The sequence below is a fragment of the Gossypium raimondii genome, chromosome 10 (genome assembly GCF_025698545.1).
Source record: "Gossypium raimondii isolate GPD5lz chromosome 10, ASM2569854v1, whole genome shotgun sequence".
In the NCBI taxonomy this organism is placed as follows: domain Eukaryota; kingdom Viridiplantae; phylum Streptophyta; class Magnoliopsida; order Malvales; family Malvaceae; genus Gossypium; species Gossypium raimondii.
Window position 1 is genome coordinate 20748388 of NC_068574.1, and position 19066 is coordinate 20767453.

At 35.0% G+C, this 19066-nt stretch overlaps 1 protein-coding gene and 2 non-coding genes across 3 annotated transcripts; 1 reads left to right on the forward strand and 2 right to left on the reverse strand.

Annotated features, from left to right (window-relative positions):
• Positions 1–862: 862 nt before the first annotated feature.
• On the reverse strand, positions 863–2344 carry LOC105777938 (probable sodium/metabolite cotransporter BASS6, chloroplastic). The gene is made up of 4 exons (XR_008190148.1): positions 1990–2344; positions 1658–1905; positions 1312–1581; positions 863–1259 (listed from the first exon to the last, which is right to left on the reverse strand). It is a non-coding gene; the product is annotated as a probable sodium/metabolite cotransporter BASS6, chloroplastic (transcript).
• An 8407-nt stretch (positions 2345–10751) lies between these two features.
• On the forward strand, positions 10752–11903 carry LOC105775925 (ribonuclease S-7). The gene is made up of 3 exons (XM_012598416.2): positions 10752–11123; positions 11207–11396; positions 11517–11903. Exons 1-3 carry the CDS (start codon positions 10785–10787, stop codon positions 11783–11785), a joined length of 798 nt encoding a protein of 265 aa, XP_012453870.2. The 5' UTR covers positions 10752–10784; the 3' UTR covers positions 11786–11903.
• A 3010-nt stretch (positions 11904–14913) lies between these two features.
• Positions 14914–15020, reverse strand: LOC128034275 (small nucleolar RNA R71). Its single transcript, XR_008190405.1, has one exon. It is a non-coding gene; the product is annotated as a small nucleolar RNA R71 (small nucleolar RNA).
• Between the last annotated feature and the right edge of the window lie 4046 nt (positions 15021–19066).

Below are 19066 nucleotides of genomic sequence, written 5' to 3' on the forward strand. Positions count from 1 at the left end.
ATAAATTTTCTTATATGAATTTGAATAATTTAAAATAATTATTATTACATATAATTTAATAATAATATATAATTTCATAAAATTCTTGATAATAAATTTGCTTATATGAATTTATACAATTTAAAATTATTAATATTAAATATAATTTAATAATGATATATAATTTCATAAAATTCTTGATAATAAATTTTCTTATATGAATTTATACAATTTAAAATAATTAATATTAAATATAATTTAATAATGATATATAATTTCATAAAATTCTTAATTATAAAATGTTCTTATATGAATTTACTAAAATCAAAATATAACTTGAAAATTATGTTCTACATAAACATAATTAACTTATATTAAGAAAAGGTTAGATGAAAATGAAATTCTACATCATAATTCATATGTTGTATAGTTTTACATCATAATTAACTTATATTCTACATCATAATTAACTTATAGAGAACGATGTGAGCAGATCACTATAGAGAACGATGCTCCTGCTTGGTAAATTACTTATCGCTGACCTAAGCAAGGACCGCGGTTCTCGAAATCACCTATTGAGGCCATCATAACTGTAACCAAAAGGGTGAAAAGAGATTCTAAAGATATAAATAAGGAATGATTATGAACCTGTAACACAATTACAAGGATTTCATTCTATTTCTAGGAGGGTACACACTCCATCGCCCTACGATGATCCGATTTTTCAAATTTGTATCACAAACATAGGAGGATGGATTCACATATGAAACCCTTATTCTCCCATTATTCTTTTTCTTTGCCCAAATCATGACCGAGCGAAGCCCATCAATGACATGATCACGATCGCATATCCCAAAAACAATACAGCTTAAATTACGACCAATTCATCTTCACCGGAACTAACTATTTGGAACTTTGAAATAAACATAAAAGAAGAAACTTTGAGAAGATGGAATAAGGGTTGCACATAATTGTAACGAGCTTGTTAACTGTTATGAACAAAAGCAAATATTCCATCTTTATAGATTCTTCAAGCTACAACAAGCAAATAAGAAACCAATGCCAAAAGGAGCCCCTTTCTTGGGAGTCTCTTATACATAAGCATCTTTTTAACAATTTATGCGAAATGGTATCATAATTTGCATATTATTCCTTTGCGAAAAGGAAACTAAAAACAATAAGGGGGAAAAGGTAAACAAAAAAGGCTTACTGAGATAGCTGGAGGCACAACGACAAGTGGATCTGGAAGAACCTATTAGCAAGTGCAAGCGCCAAAAGCGCTTTGCATTCACCGCCAAAGTAAAGTAATACATCACAATATTGCAAACTAACAAGCGGCAAAAAAGGGTCTCACTCTCACCGTCTCGAAAGATAGTGTTCTTTGCAATGCTTTCACATTAGGTGCTTTATGGAAGAGTGAACCATCGAGGAAATAACCAGCAATGAATGCTGATAAATGGAATGCAACAATGAGCAACAAGCAGTTAAACCAAATGGGGACAAAACCGAAATAATGTTAATAGCAAGGCGCTCCAACACAACAAGTTGTATCAAATGCAAAAGCGGCGCGAAATGGTCTCATGGCTTCACAAAGACGAGGAACAACTGCAGAACACGTTAGACAGATAAGAGATTCCCATAAATATCATCAAGTTCAACATTTGTTTGGGGTTAGAGTATCACCGATTCAAAAGCAATCCTGCGATAATAGGAGCAATAACAATGCAGAATGCTAGAAACCATTCCACTACATCAACCGCGGTCTTTTTCCAATAAGCGGAGAGACAACATTGGTGTAACAAAAACAAAGAGAGCGAGAGATAAAGATGTCATAACGATGCTTAATGGAGCTAGTGGTGGATCTGTAAAAATGTAGCATAATTCGAGAGTGGGCACCACTTACGCAGGATACCAACATAATCCCCGCTTTTGATTCATTGATCCACATTCTATCATTATAGACTCTCCAGTTTTTAACTCAAGATAGACAACTTCTTTGGTAGCATTGACCACAAAGACAGATAGACCTACCTAAAGGAGTAGGAAGACCAAACACTGTCACAACAATTATTCCAAAAATATATCCAAGCAGGGGTTTCACAACAAATTGACCAACATAACCAGTAAAAATAGCATCTGGCCTTTTAAATGCTTCAATAAAATCCTTCTCACTGGAATTAACCCCCACTGCAAACATCAAAAAACCCAATGCAGGGGCATAATACCTACAAAGAGACCAAATAGTTCAAACATAAGCTAAGATATCAGTCCAAAAGCTCATTACTCTCTCTTATATATAGTGGGACTTATTTTCTTTTCTTTTCTTTTCATTGTACATAACCTTAATTGATTTATCACTTGCATTAGGTTCGGCCTCAAAAGCTACCCTACTTCTTCAAATATCAATTAAAACCGAAAACTTGTAATGGATCTTAGATATAAATAAGGTAATGAGAATGAATGAACTAATCCCGATTTTAAAAGGATACACTTGAGAATAAAATTATAGTTTACACATCCATTTTCCTAAAAGAAAGGAAAAGGATTATAATACATAGTGTAGACAACCTATTCATAGAAAGAATCACTAATGACTCTTTGGTAAACCATGTGAAAGAAGGCGGATACACAAGAGCCATAATTGTACTAGCAAGGACTACATGAGGAAGAATGGAATTTGATTGCTTCAAAATATCCACTATAGAAGCCTTCTTTTGTTTAACAATCAAACAAAGACATACAACAAGAACTACTATGAATTTTTGCCCAAAATAGTTGACAATGCCACATCTGCAAGTACATATTGCAAAGAACACCAAATACTAAAATACAACAGGATCATGTTAGCAAATATAGGATTTAGGTATCAATTATCAAGCATAAAGTTTTGACCTTTGATCGTTAGGTAACACATTATAGCACTCCATAAGTCCATACAACAAAGCAGGACAAGCGTGATTATCAAACTGTAAGAAAGTGCAGTTAAGTGAAATTTGAACACGATTATGTTTAACAAAACATGAGCACTGATTTGGTTCGGTTCAAATTCACGCCTCGGTCCCTTTCAAAAGATTCGAAAATTTCTCGATGCACATTTACACTCCAAAATTTAGAGCCCTAAGCGTAAAAAAGGAACACAAACACACACACAAAGGATGAAAAGGAAATACTTTTAAAACATAACCCGAAAACCCGAACATCAAATGGCTAAAAAACCCAAAATTAGAGGCCAACAAGAACAAGACTTACACCGAGAAAAGGAACCGAGTGGAGCAGAATATAGGAACTTTGTGGCAAAACTGAGAACTGGACTCGCTTAGGTATATGAAAGCTATTGTTTTGCAAGAAAACATGATTGAATCGTGGATGTTGCATCAAGAACTAAAATATCGATGGAAGAAGAAGCAGAAATCTATGAGGGCAGAAAAAGGAAACGAAAATAAGAAATGGGTAAGGATTTTCTAATCGGCGCTGGATGGGGGGAATACCTATTACGGGACCGGGTGTATTAGGCAAGGAACATATTTGGGACGTAATGGCAATACAACCAACCAAACAACTTATTAAAGGGGGATTAAGTGGGCCCACCGATTAGGGGTGTATTGGCTATGCCAATACACCTAACCAAACATGTTGTAATATTTATATTCGTCTTCATTTTGGTCACTATGAACCTAAGGACTAACGGAAATCCATGGTGGCATTCCAACTCACTTTTTTATTTTCATTTTAGTCATTATCAATAATTTTCTTCTCTATTATTAACAAAATATAGACAAATTCGTTCTCCCAAGTTGAAAAAAAAAAAGAAAACAAAGGAAAAAAAACCATAACTTTACCTTTTTTTTATGTGAAAGATCAAATAGTAAAGATGGATCTTTCATGGATTTCACCTCAGACCTCTTTCTCTTTGTAAAGGAAAATGGGGTTTACTTATTTATTTGAGTTGGATTGGGTTGGTTTAGAAAAGGAGGAAGGCGATGATGTCAACCATACTAAAAAAAAAAAGGCTGATGAGGGACTTCAAGAGGTTACAACGGGATCCACTTATTGGTATTAGTAGGGCTCCTCAAAATAATAATATTATGCTTTGGAATGATATCATTTTTGAGCATTTTGTTATGGTAGGAAATCAACAGTGAAATTAAGTCGTTAAGTTAGTAAAGTTCTTCGTTTTAAGAAAAATATGTTAGTGAAACGGTGCGTTTAGATGTGTGGTCAATGAGGTGATGCATTTGATGTTAGTATAAAACGATGTGTTTAGTTTTTTAATGAAACATTGAGTTTTTGGATTAGGAAATAATAGTTGGCATGTAACAGCTTCTTAACTAATTCTTGTAACTGTCTTTTCCTTCTATTTAAGTATGGTTTTGGGATGGTAGGCAGTTATGAAAAGTTTGGAATGAATTTTTTTATTCTCTTTTGCATTCTCTGTTCTCTCTTCTCTTCTCCTTCACTCTAAATCACTTTTATCATCCTGAAACGAATTGTATCAAGGGTAATAGAGCTTTGTATTCCTCCATCATCAGTGATGAGGTTACCAACCGTTTGTAGAAAGATGTTGGTCACCTCCAACAAGAGGTTGCCAAGCTTCAAGTTGAACTCTCTCAGTAGGATACCAAGCTAGATTTGTGTAATAGCCCGAAATTTAGGGTTAGAAGTCTTGAGTTTGTGGTTAGGGTCATTGAATAGGTCGAGCACTTGAGTGGGTTTTCACATTTTAATGTCAGAATGAGCCTACTGGTTCAGTGGTGGTAAGTGTGTTAGTTTACTTTTGGGTTTCGGGTTTGAGTTCTCATGTGTATTTTGAGGAATTATTTTATTTTGGTTTTGCTTTTTAAACTTTAAAGATTTACTTTTAAAATTTGAAAGAGGAGGTTTTTCAATTTCACGTTCTTTTCTATTTCTTTTTACCTTTTTTTTGTTTTGTTCCCTCTGTTATTTTTTAGTTCTTTCCTGAAATTTTAGTTGATTTCTTGTTTCTTTCGTTTTACACTAACGTTGCATGTTGTCTGTCAAGACTAATCGTCGTCGTGTGTTTCGTTTTATCAGAGGTGAAGTGGTAGGTTTTGTTCATGAGGGTTTATGATAGAATTGCTTTTGTTTCTATTATTTTTTAATTGAAGTTCTTATAGTTTAAGTTTATGTATGAAATTGAGGTTTCTGAACAATTTGGTGAGAGCGAATCGATTGACCCTTGGTGCTTGATATCACGTTCTAAGGTGTGTGTTCTGAAACGGTTTAACTTCGGTATCGAATTGTGGAGGAATTCGATAATTTCTTGTGTGTTTCTAAAATTGTTTATTTGAAGTATCGTATTGTTACTGACTTGCATGAAATTTTGTATGTTTTGGCATAATTCTAGGTTACCAAGGGTTAGGAATCGTTTTGACATCAAAAGCATAATTTTTAGGCTATTTCAATGTGGTTTTGTGACCACACGGGTGGCTATACATGCGTGTGCCACACACGAGCAGTCAACATGGCTGTGTACAATTGGAATTTAAGGTTTTCGATGATTTTTGGTACTATATAGCCTGACCACACGGGCATGTCTCCCCTCACGGACGAGTGAGATCTCCACACAGCCGTGTCTCCTCTGCTCTCTATTTTTGGCACTTTTAGACAATGAGTTACACGAGCTACTTACACAATCATGTAACCTGGTCACACGGGCGTGTGTCTCCTCCACACGGCCTAAACACTTCCACACGGCCGGGGTACACAGCCTTGTGGCCCTATTTTGCAAAATTTTTGTTTTGAGTCATAAACTATCTGTTTTATGTGTCTGTGTAATTTGACCCTTAGTCAAGCCTCGGTAAGTGTGTTTGGGACTCAATTTAGTTTGGTTCGTGTGTATACGTGTGTTTATGGGCTTTAATTTTGTTACTCGTTTATGTAATGAATAAGTATGAGTTTATTATTGTTGTCGTAACTGAATATTAGAATTCAAGTGTAATCAAATTTGAATCTATTCAGCTAGAAATGTTAATGTTCGTTTCTGTATGTTGTCTGCATAATGGGTGTATTGTTGCATAGCATGAAAACTTTGGGATCTAGCTATGAAGAGAAGGAAGACAGACTTAGCAGTTTTAACTGCGATACTTTTATACAATGGTTTACGTATATCAACTCAGCTGCATATAGTTACTCAAGTGGCATAGTTCCACATTGTGGTGTGTAGGGTGGATGAACCTATTATGGTTCTATGTGGTGTGTATGGTGGACGGGCCTACCATATCCTTTATGTGGTGTGCTGGATGGATGAAGTGGTTTTTGGTTGGTGGGGTGGGATTTTGACTTGTGCATCCATTCACATCTGAATATACTTCTGTTTGTCAAGACATTTTGACTGATTGTGTGAACTTTTAGTTATTGACAATATAGTTAATGCCATGTAATATGTTCTGATTATTGCGTATGGTTGGAACACCATTTCTGTGATTTGATATTTTATTTGACATACCGATTGAAACTTTCGTAAGTGATATTTTAATACATATGCTTGTATGAAGTATTTATTGTGTCACTCTGTCTTTTGCCACCTGTTCATGTTTCGGACTCACACTGAGCTCAGATAGCTCATCTCTGTAGTGTTTTTCCTTTTAGGTACATTATGTGTTTTGGATCTAGAATCGACATACCGGAGGTCTCAGAAAGATATGGTTTGATTCAGTTTAAGTAAAATCTCATAAATTTTATACGGCTAATTTTAAGTTGGTTTGTAAAACGATTATATAAACTGTGGATTTTATTTTTGAATGTTTGACACCGGTTTAATATTGTTTCAAACATAATGAACAAAAAGGTTTTCTTGGTTTGAATTAAAGTTTGTATTTTCGCCACTTTTGGTGGCCAATGTAACCTCCAAGATTTGATCTAAACTTCTAGGCCGAGTTTTAGGGTGTTACAATTTGCAAATGAAAAAAAACTAAAAGATGACTTTTGTGGTGAGTTAAAATCTGAGTTGCGATATCTGGGTAATCCACCTTCTGCTCATACTATTAAGGCTCTACAAGATAAAGGGAAGGGCATTTTAGGTAGCCCTCCACCTGGTTTCCCTCCTAAGGAAACCCTAATTGTTTCTCCTATGATTGATTTAGAAAGTATGGGTATTTCTTCTTGTTTGAGAAGCATGGAGGGTGTAACATCCCGTCCAATGGAATCTCAGCTTTTGACTATTGTTTGAAAGAATAAGACGAGTAGAATAAGTCTAGAAGCGAATAGGGTTAAAGCTATTCTAAAAGATAAGAACTATGTGGGTACGCTTGTGATGCCTTGATGTTGGCGGACATTGGGTTTGTACATGGCAATTAAGAGTCATGTCTAATAAGTAAGGATTCGCCCCAAAAGCCTTTGATTGGCATAAATAGGAAGGGTGTAATATGTTATAAGTAATGAGGAAATAAACCTTGTGTGAGAAGTCTATGTCAACAATGAGTGCACTTAGTAAGGATGGTATTGAGCCAGTTAAGTTATAAGTAAACGACGGTTAAAACTTAATTGAAGATGAACTAAAATAGTTAATAACCAAAGGAAAACACTTGATTAGTATTATTGAAATTGGTAAGATTTGGATAAGACTGCTAATTGATTGATGTGACGTGTCTCTAATTCCAATATCGACTTGAGTTAAGTTAAGAACAAGAGATAGGTTAAGAAGAAATATATTCTCTCTCTTCCTCTCATCGGTGGAGTAAGGCTAAGAGAATATGAGAAAACTCTAAAATAGATCTAAGGCCGACAACTAGGTAAGATGAGAAAACTCTGAAATAGATGTTATCTGCCCCAATAATGCTCTTAAGGTAAACGTAGATGCATGATTGATATAGGAAAGAATGCCTAGCGAAGCATAAAGGAGACTCAAATAATGAGGTCGCCGTTAAGAAGGTGTGATACACCAAAGCGTAAATTGTTACACCACCAGAAACGCTCTGATGAAATGACTATGGATAGTGGATGAGTTGAGACCCAAGGTTAAGTCATGTATGTGCTTTCATACTCAAGTATTCACAACTGTCCTGTATCTAACTGGTAATCACATGGATTAATACACGTATCAAACATCCACTGGAAAAAAGGAAAATATTTAGTTGACCGGGTACGTAAAGATAACTGTTCCCTTCCTTTCCCAAGAAGTATTCTTTGGCTATATAAAGGTGAGCTGAGGGGAAAATCCTCTCATCCTTTAGGATGAGCCTAGAATGAGAAGATCAACCCTGAGATGCCCATTGTAAGGTAAGTCTCCCGACCTTGCATTTTAAGCTGCCAAAGAGCAGTTCTATTTAGCTTGGTAGAGCTTTTCTATGTGATTTTGGTGTTTGAAGTAGAAGGAAAAATAAGTTAGATGAGTAGACCTTGATATGTTTCCTATGGTTTAACATTTAAAGGCTGCCGCTTTACCCAAAGGAAGCTTAGATATGATGTTTAAAGTTTCAAAAAGATAAGGCTCTGTGAGGCTTTACGGGCATTTTGTGTGATTCCGTAAGGATCTTGTGAGGGTTCTGTAAGTACCCTATGAACTCTTTAAGTGTTTCTATTTGCCTGTGCATGTATGTTTATATGCTTGTTCCTTTTATGCTAATGCCCTTCTATGCTATGGAAATGTGAAATAAAATGTAAGTTATGCATGTGTGATGCGCTGTTTCTGTGAAATGTTTATCTAATAAGCTTGTATGTGTGGCTTGATGCCTAAGTGACAATGCGCCTCTGCTATGAAAAGAAAGCATGAATACGATGAACATGTAAAGAAAGCATGAGCTGAATGATATGTCTCTAGTTTTCTTGAAAAGTATGTGCATGCATAAGCGTGCTTGAAGCGCGACTATCTTTGCATAAGGAGTTTGAGTTGCATGTTTGGAAATGTAAATGCATCTGCATGTTGAAGTCTGTTGCAATGACTCAGTCAAGCATAAGTCTACATGTCGAGTCTGCTTGCGTGTGTGGGTTCGTTGGGACAATAAACACGAATTCTGATATGGAAGTCCATGGCCATGGCAAGAGAAGACCATATGGTGTAAGACCTGGTAATGGTGGCCACGACGTCACGTGGAAAAGAATATGATGAAAAGGACAGTGGAGTGAGTACTAGGCTATGAGGGGCAAACCTCATGACGATGAGTTTAGGAAAATCCCTATCATTGAAACACCAATTTATCAATATGTTGAAGCCTTTGTGGTCAGTCTTTGTTACATGTGAGTCATTGTGGCGGAACTTGTCATATGTGGAAGCCTTTGTGGCTGTTCTCTATTACATATGAGCCTTTGTGGCAAAATCGTCAAGTGAAGCCCTTTTGGCTGCTGTTATGAGAAGAGCTCTTGTGGTTGATTCTATTAAATGCACCTTCGTGTTGAAGTCTATTGAATGTATCTGGATGTCTTTGTGGCTATCTGCGCAAGAACTGCTTGCATCTTAATTTGCCACAACACGAATTTGGAGTTGCGATCCAACAGAGAAATTTCATACTTTAAAGACGCAATTATCGTGATTGAGATGAACAACCCGACCAATTTGTAAAAAAAATAGAATGTCGATAATGACAATGTATCGCAAAGAAAAGAGAAAAAAAAATAAAGAACACAGATTTTACGTGGAAACCCTTTCGGGAAAAAACCCTTATTCTAAAATAAAATAAAAAAATGTAGTTCTATATAGATTTTACTTTTATTTTATTTTAATAAGAATTCGAGTCACTCAATTTTAACAAAAAAATATTAATTAAAGAGATGAAAATTATACACAAATATATCAGTGGTCTGAATTCGAAGCATTCAAGGTGCAATGAACACAATTGTTTTAGGTATGGAAACTGTAACATTTTAAAATTATATTAATGGAAATCCATAGTCAATTAGATTGTGACAGATGTCACACATTTAACTATTTTAGGATAAATATTACCATATTTGTGTTAATATATATAATTAATCATAAATTTTCATTACAAAATTATGTTTTTATTTTTGTATATTTAGTACTAGTTAATGATGTGACTTTGAATTTAAAATTACTTTTAATTTATTTGAATTTATATTTTAACTAAAATAAACTTATTAAATTTATGTTTTAGTTGACCCCAACATTAAAAAACAATATCATTTAAAATAGATTTGATTAATAATAAGATGTAACGTGGATGATAAATTGTTCAAGATTTGGATATCACCAGAAAAGTTGCAGATAACTTAAATCATCATCTTAATTAAAACAATTTGTCGATAATGACATGTGTTTTATAAGGTATATTTAAAATTTCTATTTTGTCAAATGATTTAAATTTATTATTATTTTTAATCAAAATAAATTTATCATGATTTGGATTTGTGTTTCTGAATATTACATAGATTACAAATAAATTAGGATATTTAATACTTATAATGACTTTTTCAAATTTATCTTATCTTTTCTTTAAGAGAGTGAAAATGGGTGGTAGCAAGCAAATCTGAACTGTTTTTATGTATCAATAATATAAAATTTAATACCACATTATAATTATTAATTTTTCGTACCAAATTTTAAATAGTAAAAGTTAATATTCATAAGGATGAATTGAACAATATTTTCCTAATTGCAAGTTGTCACCAATGAGATATTAATTAAAAATATAAATTAAAAAAAAGTGGTTAAAAAGAAAAAGACAAAGAGGAGTTAGATAAGGAAAGGAAAAAGACAAGAAGAAGTTAGTTAGATGAAAAAAAATTGATCATACGTGTATGTCGTCCTACTTGCATACTAGTGTTATAAAAAGATCGACCCCTTGAATAATGGAATAGACAACTTTATAGAAATCTTCCCTTGTGTTACAATGTGGTCGACATCGAAATATTTATTACCGGCTGCCGTGGTGGTTTGTCTCTCAGCTTGCTTCCGATTATATTCACAACTCTCTAGCTTGAACATATCTACACTCATCCACCACCAATTCAAGGCGCGAGCTCCGCCACCCACGATAAGTTTCTACAAACTTAGTCTCCAATGGCCGCCTGCTGCATGTCATGGAACGTTAAGTTGCAAACCTCCTATTCCTTCCAACTTCACAATTCACGGTATATGGCCGCAAGATCGTAATGACGAACCAATACCTCCTTACAATAAAAATAATCCTTGTACCCCAAAGACACCCACTCCTCCCACTAATCTGCCGGTTAGTTCATCATCAATTTAATTTTGTTTATTTGAATGAATGAGTTTGTCAGTTCTCTAATAAAATCTTTTGTTGTTTAAAAGATTAAATTGCGTCCAATTGAAGTATATTTAATGTCAGAATGGCCAAACTTGACTGATGGTCTAAACTTGACTGCAAACTACCAATTTTGGGAATATGAATGGAAAAAGCATGGAACTTGTTCTGATTACCCTGACGATCCTCTTACGTACTTCAAGTCTGCCGTAAAACTCAGGCTTGGCATAAGCACAAGTAATATCTCGATTATACTTTGTTGTTAGCTCATATATTGAATTAAATTGATTTTTTTATATCGCTATTACCCTAACACATCCTGTCTCTAATTTGCTTTTAATTGTTGTTTTGATGTAGTTGTGAGATTTGGACGCCAGACAAGTTGGACGGTGAAGCAAGTTGCAGATGAAGTTTTTGATGTTTTAAAAGCCTATCCTGAGATTGCTTGCAATCTAAACCCACGTGGCACTCAAAAACAATTGTGGGAGATTCGTTTATGCTATGATAGGCCAAATCCCAGACAAACCCCTCACATTCTCATAAATTGTACTCATATATTGCACGTAAGAAAGGGTAAAATAATAGGGCCCTGTAAAAGCTTGAGTGATACAATATTTTTCCCCTAGTGCTCTTATAAAATTTCGAATAATTACTACTCCAAATAAATATAGTTGTTGTAAAGCCCAACTTTAAATCTTCTTGTCCCACCAATTTGATGTTTGAAATAAATAAGTAATTGTATTATCTTGTTGTAAACCATCCAACTCTAAGTCTTTAAAATAGATTAGTAATTGTATTATCTATTTTTAATATACAAGTGTTTACATTTTGCATGCTCGTATTATAATTATTAGATCCCGTAACCAAATACAGAAAGATGAACACTAATTAGAATATTTTGTTTGTATAGTATGATGAAACAATGAGACTATAAACACATCCTACCTTGGCCCTACATATCAGCATGCAAAAACGTTTGCAAGCTGTTCGGCGATGCTGATAAGAAAACACAACCTTCCGCCATGTCCTGAGCCAAACATGCAAGGTGGTCAGCATAGCGGTTGCCCTCCCGAAGAATATGTCAGACTTTCATCACCCAACCTTTTCGGATCAATAGCAAGCAATCTTCAACGAAAGTGCCCAACGGATGAGAAGCTTCAAAAGGTCGAGATAGCAGATTCACCACCCAAAGCACATCAAGTTCCAAAATTAAACTAGTAACATCCAGCCCTTAGCCATCCGAAAGCCTTCCCAAACTCCCAAAAGTTCAACTTGTAGGTTGTCCGTTACTCCTATCTTTATCATGAATCCATGCAACCACTCAACCCTATCATTTCGAAGGTCGCCTACCAGTCCGCACCGCACTATCCGCATTAAGAATACAATAATCTAACGGGGGACGTTTCCAAGCTATCTATTTAGGCCCACGGTGAACCCTCGGAATAACAGTCTGCCACGCCCAGAAACATCCTAAGCAAATTTCCTTGCAATCAAATGTACCTGCTACGGTGAATCAAGCACAGCCTGTAAATTTCTTTTATTTCAACATTTCCCATGGTAAAAGAAAACCCAACGGCTCCATAGACCGGCTGTTACCTTCCAGCCACACTAGAAATGGGTTGGTATAAAAATCAAGCTGCAAAGTTTCGACACGCATTGCTATTCATATCTCTTTTGCGAAACGACATTCACATAAAATATGCTCCATAGACTCCATTGTAAATCCACATCCCGAACACGAAGCATCATCGGTGATATTCCTGCAATTTCATATCTGGTCTGAATTAAGTCAATCCAACGAAGCCAACCAAATAAAGAACGAATTCGCTCCGTGAAAGGAGCTTCCATATCCACCCATCACTCAATAGACGATAAGAAAACCTCCTTGTGAGCAAAGAATATGCTGACTTTACAAAGAACTTACCCGAGCAACAACAGCAAAAATCCCATGTATCCCCATTCACAAAATACTGCAACAGAACGGCTTCAATGGCTTGCTTAACTGAATCAGGCAGCCCAAGCCACCAAACACTCAAGTTCCAAGTACCATCCTGCCCTATAATCGACAACGCCATATGAAGTAGATTAAGCCCAATAGCCCCATCTAAAAAATTATGAATTAGCAGGGCATCTCCCAACCACCAATCATGCCAAGTTTGACCTCGAATTAAACTTAATTACAATGAGAAACACTTGAGTAAGAGAATAGAAAATAAAGCTCAAAAGTGTACGAAAGAAAAGTATGAAAATATTTTGGACAAAGTTGTTTGATTGATGATTTTGTTTGAATATTCTTTTCTTGTTATTGTAAAACCTTAGAAGCTGGTATTTATACCTTTTAATTTATTTACAACCATTGTGTGGTTGAGAAAATAAATAAATTGTTGGGATGAAAACATCATATCATTAAATTTACCTGTAATAAAAAGTATTGTTACTTTCTCTACAAGTATCAAAACTAGTAGAATTTAATATCCGATTAAATGACTATTAAAGTTAGTTTCAACGATATCAATGATAATTTATTGATTAGTTTCCAACGATATCAATGATGATTTATTGATATCGATAAAAAGGTAATGATATATTTTGATGGGTATCGATACTTTTTGTTAATTTTGAAAGATCATAAAACCATAATACAAAAATAGTATCACTATCAAATTTTGGTATCAATAAAATTCAATAGGTTTTGATATATTTTTAAAAGTATCGATACTTATTGGTTTTGCTCAATTTTTTATTCAAGTCAAAGGGCAGTTTTGGTATTGATAAAAATCATATTGGTATCGGTACTTTTTGAAAAATATCGATACTTCTTGTAGGGAGTAGTTTTTCAATTGATTTAAAATTGTTTCAACCAAGTCTAAGAGTTTAAAATTGTTTTTGAACTTTGTCCAAAATATGCTAAGTGTTCAAACCTACATGTGGCATAATTTTACAAATTGTTAATATAATTTTACAAATTAAGTGACTTAGCACAAATACAATCCCCGTGGAGATGATAACTCGATACTTACTTATTACTTGATAATGACTGTGTACACTTGCACAAACCTACGCGTTACAAGTTTTTGGCGCCGGTGCCGGGGATTGTTAACTGTTACCAAAGTCATTTTTTTCGTGAAATTATTTATTTTCAATTTGATTTATTTCTAACATTACTAACTTATTCTTTTTAATTTTTGTGATTTTCTTTTTAGGTGTTTATGAGCATAGATCGAATTATCAATTTACTCCTTGTAGACCCTGAAATTGAGCGAACTTTCAAACAAAAAAGACGTGAACGAACAGCTCAAAGACAAGTCGAGATGGACATTGGAAATTAGAATCAAGGCCAAGGTAATGAAGCGTACAAAATCCTATCCTCATTGCCCCTGATATGGATCGATGCATCAAACAATATGCTGTGACACTTTTTAGTAAGTTAAACCCAAGAATTAAAATGCCAGATATTGAGGCAACCTAGTTTGAATTGAAACCAGTGATGTTTCAAATGCTACAAACAATGGGCCAATTTAGTGGTATGCCCACAGAAGATCCACATCTCCACCTTCGATTGTTTATGGAGGTGAGTGATTCATTCAAGATTGTCGGTGTGACTAAAGATGCACTGAAGATGAAGTTGTTTCCGTACTCGTTGCGAGATCGAGCACGAGCATGGCTCAATTCATTGCCACCAAGTTTCATATCTACATGGCAAGAATTAGCAAAGAGATTTTTGGTTAAGTATTTCCTACCTAGCAAAAACGCTAAGTTAAGGAACGAGATCACAACTTTCCAACAATTGGATAACGAGTCTTTGTATAAGGCTTGGAAGTGATTCAAGGAGTTACTTCATAAGTGTCCTCATCATGGGATTCCTCATTGTATCCAGTTAGAGACATTCTGTAATGGTCTTAACGCAAATACAAGATTTATGGTAGATGCTTCCGCGAATGGTGCGATTTTGTCTAAGTCTTATAATGATGCTTATGAAGATCGCGATTAATAATTATCAATGGCCAACAAATCAAACAGCTTCAGAAAGACATGTAGCCGGAGTTCATGAAGTTGACGCCTTCACTTTGTTATCATCTCAAGTATCGTCTATTTCCTCTATGATAAAATAGTTAACTGCTAATAGTATTAATAATTCTGCAGCTCAGCCACCAAGTCCGTTTGAAGTAGTTTCCTGTGTGTACTATGTGGGAAACCAATATCAAAATAGGAGTGGACAAAGACCCCAGTCCAACTTCTACAATCCTTCATGGTGTAATTATCCTAACTTTTCTTGGAGCAACTAAGGAAATGGACCGAACAACAACTTATTGCAGCAAAGACCCAACCAATCTCAAGGGTTTAATCAGCAAGCTCCAAAACCACCTCAAGCTGAGGCATCAAACAATTTGGAGAACTTGTTGAAAGCATACATGACAAAGAATAACGCTTTGATCTAAAGCCAAGCAGCAACAATGAAAAATTTAGAAAACCAAATGGGTCAGTTAGCTATGGAGCTATGTAATAGACCGCAAGGAACCTTGCCGAGCGATACTGAGAATCCAAGAAATTTGGGTAAAGAGCATATCAAGGTAGTGGCATTGCGAAATGGTAAAACTCTAGAACCCAGATTGATTGGTGTTGAAGATAAGCCTGTTGAGAAGAATCAACCAGCTGTTGAAGTTCCTACACCAAATGGATCAAAATTTGCAAAGTCTGACAAGGTAAACCCTAACTTAGTAAATTTAGATATTTTAATATCTTCTTTGGATGCAGATTTACCTACTCAGAAAAGTTGTCCGGTTCAATTGAAAGTTCCATCACTCCATATCCGCAAAGATTACAGTAAAACAAGCAGAAATAGTAGGTGCAATTTAAGAAGTTTTTGGATATTCTCAAGCAGTTACACATCAATTTTCTGTTGCTTGAACAAATTCCAAACTATGTAAAATTTATGAAGGATATACTGTCCAAGAAGAAATGACTGAGTGAGTATGAGATTGTTGCTTTGACAAAGGAGTGCAGTGCGTTCCTGTAGAACAAATTGCCACCAAAATTGAAAGACCTGGGAAGCTTTACTATACCTTATAACATTTGTGAATCTTACTGTGGTAAAGCTTTGTGTGACTTAGGAGCGAGTATCAACTTGATTTCTAAGTCTATTTTCAAGATGTTAGAGATAGGTGAAGTAAGACCTACAACTGTGACGCTTCAGCTACTGGATCGATCTTTAGCATTTCCCGAAGGAAAGATCGAGGATGTTTTGGTAAGAGTTAATAAATTTATTTTTCGTGCTGATTTCATTGTCTTAGATTTTGAAGCAGACAAGGAAGTGTCGATTATCCTTGGGAGACCTTTCTTAGCCATAGAAAGAATGTTAATTGATGTGCAGAAAGGAGAACTCATCATGTGAGTTCAAAACGATCAGATAACCTTTAAAATTCTTAAAGCGATGAAATTTCTTGATTCGACAGAGGAGTGTTCAGTTATGGAAGAGATAGAAACCTTGGTTTCTATGGAAAGTATTTTTAAAAATGATCCATTAGAGAAAGCCTTAGATCTTGACCCTTTGGAGGGTGAAGAAGGTGAAGAAAACATGGCTTTAATGGAAGCTAATTCGGGTAATTTTATTTAATGCACACGGTTTGAACCGTTGGAGTTGGAAGTCAGAGAATTTGTGTAACCCAAGTTGTCAATTGAAGAACCACCTAAACTCGAACTAAAGGTACTTCTTTCCCATTTGAAATATGTTTATTTAGGTGATTTTTCTACTTTTCCTGTGATTATTTCAGCAGAACTGATGAAAGATTAAGAGGAGTAACTAATTGTTGTTCTAAAGAAATTTAAGAAAGCAATTGGTTGGACCATAGTTGATATTTGAGGTATAAGCCCTTCTTTTTGCATGCATAAAATTATTTTAGAAAAATATGAAAGAGCTCGAATTGATGGGCAAAGGAGGCTCAATCCTATTATAAAAGAAGTTGTGAGAAAGGAAGTGATCCAATGGTTAGATGTAGGAATCATTTATCCTATTTCAGATAGGTCGTGGGTAAGTCCGGTGCAGTGTGTGCCAAAGAAAGGTGGATTCATGATTGTTGAAAATAAGCATAACAAGTTAATTCCAACAAGAACTGTTATCGGTTGGAGAATTTGTATTGATTACAGAAAGTTGAACAAAGCCACTAGGAAGGACCATTTTCTGTTGCCTTTTATGGATCAGATGTTAGATTGACTGGCAGGTAATGAATTCTATTGTTTTTAACATGTCTATTCAGGATATAACAAAATAGTTGTAGCCCCGGAGAACCAACATAAAACAACCTTTACTTGTCCATACGGTATGTTTGCTTTTAGGCGAATGCGTTTTGTTTTATGCAATACACCTGCAACTTTTCAACGATGCATGATGGCAATATTTATTGATATTGTTGAAAATTTTGTTGAGGTTTTCATGGATGATTTTTCTATTTTTGGTAACACTTATGATATCTATTTGAGTAATTTGGCTAAGGTGCTGAAGAGATGCGAAGAGACGAATCTTGTCCTTAATTGGGAAAAATATCATTTTATGGTCAATGAAGGGATTGTCTTAGGTCATATGATCTCCAAAAAAAAAGGAATTGAAGTCGATAAAGTAAAGGTGGACCTAATTGAAAGATTACCAGCCCCAATGAATTTGAAAGAAGTTAGAAGTTTTTTAGGCCATGTCGGTTTTTATCGAAGGTTTATCAAAGATTTCTCAAAAATTTGAGAACTCACCATGCGAGTTCAAAATGATCAGGTAACCTTTAACATTCTTAATGCAATGAAATTTCCTGATCTGGCAGATCAGTGTTCAGTTATGGAAGAGATAGAAACCTTGGTTTCTATGGAAAGTAATTTTGAAGATGATCAATTGGAAGAGATAGAAACTTTGGTTTGTTGATAGAGAAAGACACAGTGTTTGATTTCAACAAAGCATGTTTGGAAGCTTTTGAAGAGCTAAAGAAGTGATTAATCTTAGCCCCAATAATCATTACACCTGATTGGAACTCACCTTTTGAGTTGATGTGTGATGCAAGTGACTATGTTGTTAGAGCTGTGATGGGTCAAAGAAGAAATAAAGTGTTTCACCCTATTTACGATGCAAGTAGAACTTTGACAGGAGCCCAATGCAATTTAACGATAACCGAAAAGGAACTCTTCACATAGTTTTTACTTTTGACAAATTTTCTCATATCTTATAAGTACCATAGTTACAGTATTTACTGACCATGCAGCCATTAAATACTTGCTCACAAAGAAAGATGCAAAACCAAGGCTAATTCATTGGATACTTTTACTCTAAGAATTTGACCTTGAGATCCAAGACAGAAAAAGTGTTGAAAATAAAATAGCTGATCATCTATCGAGGTTGGAGCAAGATGAGGTAACTTAGTCATGTGTGACTATCAACGAGAAATTCCCAGATGAACACTTATTTTTGGTAAATCGAATTCATGAAACACTCTGGTTTGCTGGTTTTGCCAATTATCTTGCATGTGGAATAATTCCTCGAGAAATGACATACCAACAAAGGAAAAAAATTTCTTTATGATAGTTGGTATTATCATTGGGAGGATTCATTTTTGTTTAAACAATGTGGAGATAATATAATCCAAAAGAGTATAGCTGAAAGCGAGATTGTTGAGATCTTGTATCATTGCCATTCATCTCCAAGTGGGGGACACTTTGGTGGTTCACGTACTGCATCAAAGATTTTGCAAGTAGGTTTCTTTTGGCTTACACTACTTAAAGATGCTTATGCTTATGTGAAGAACTGTGATAAATGTCAAAGGACTGGAAATATATCAAGGAGGAATAAAATGCCCTTGACAAATATTTTGGAGATCGAATTGTTCGACATATGGGGCATTGACTTCTTAAGCCCATTTCCTTCTTCGTATGGG

Excerpts from the sequence above, each read along its gene's own strand:
- LOC105775925 (XM_012598416.2), top strand. The coding sequence starts at position 10,785 with ATGTGGTCGACATCGAAATATTTATTACCGGCTGCCGTGGTGGTTTGT. Across the intron at positions 11,124-11,206 it reads CTCCTCCCACTAATCTGCCG|ATTAAATTGCGTCCAATTGA; the intron begins GTTAGTTCATCA and ends GTTGTTTAAAAG. Across the intron at positions 11,397-11,516 it reads CAGGCTTGGCATAAGCACAA|TTGTGAGATTTGGACGCCAG; the intron begins GTAATATCTCGA and ends GTTTTGATGTAG.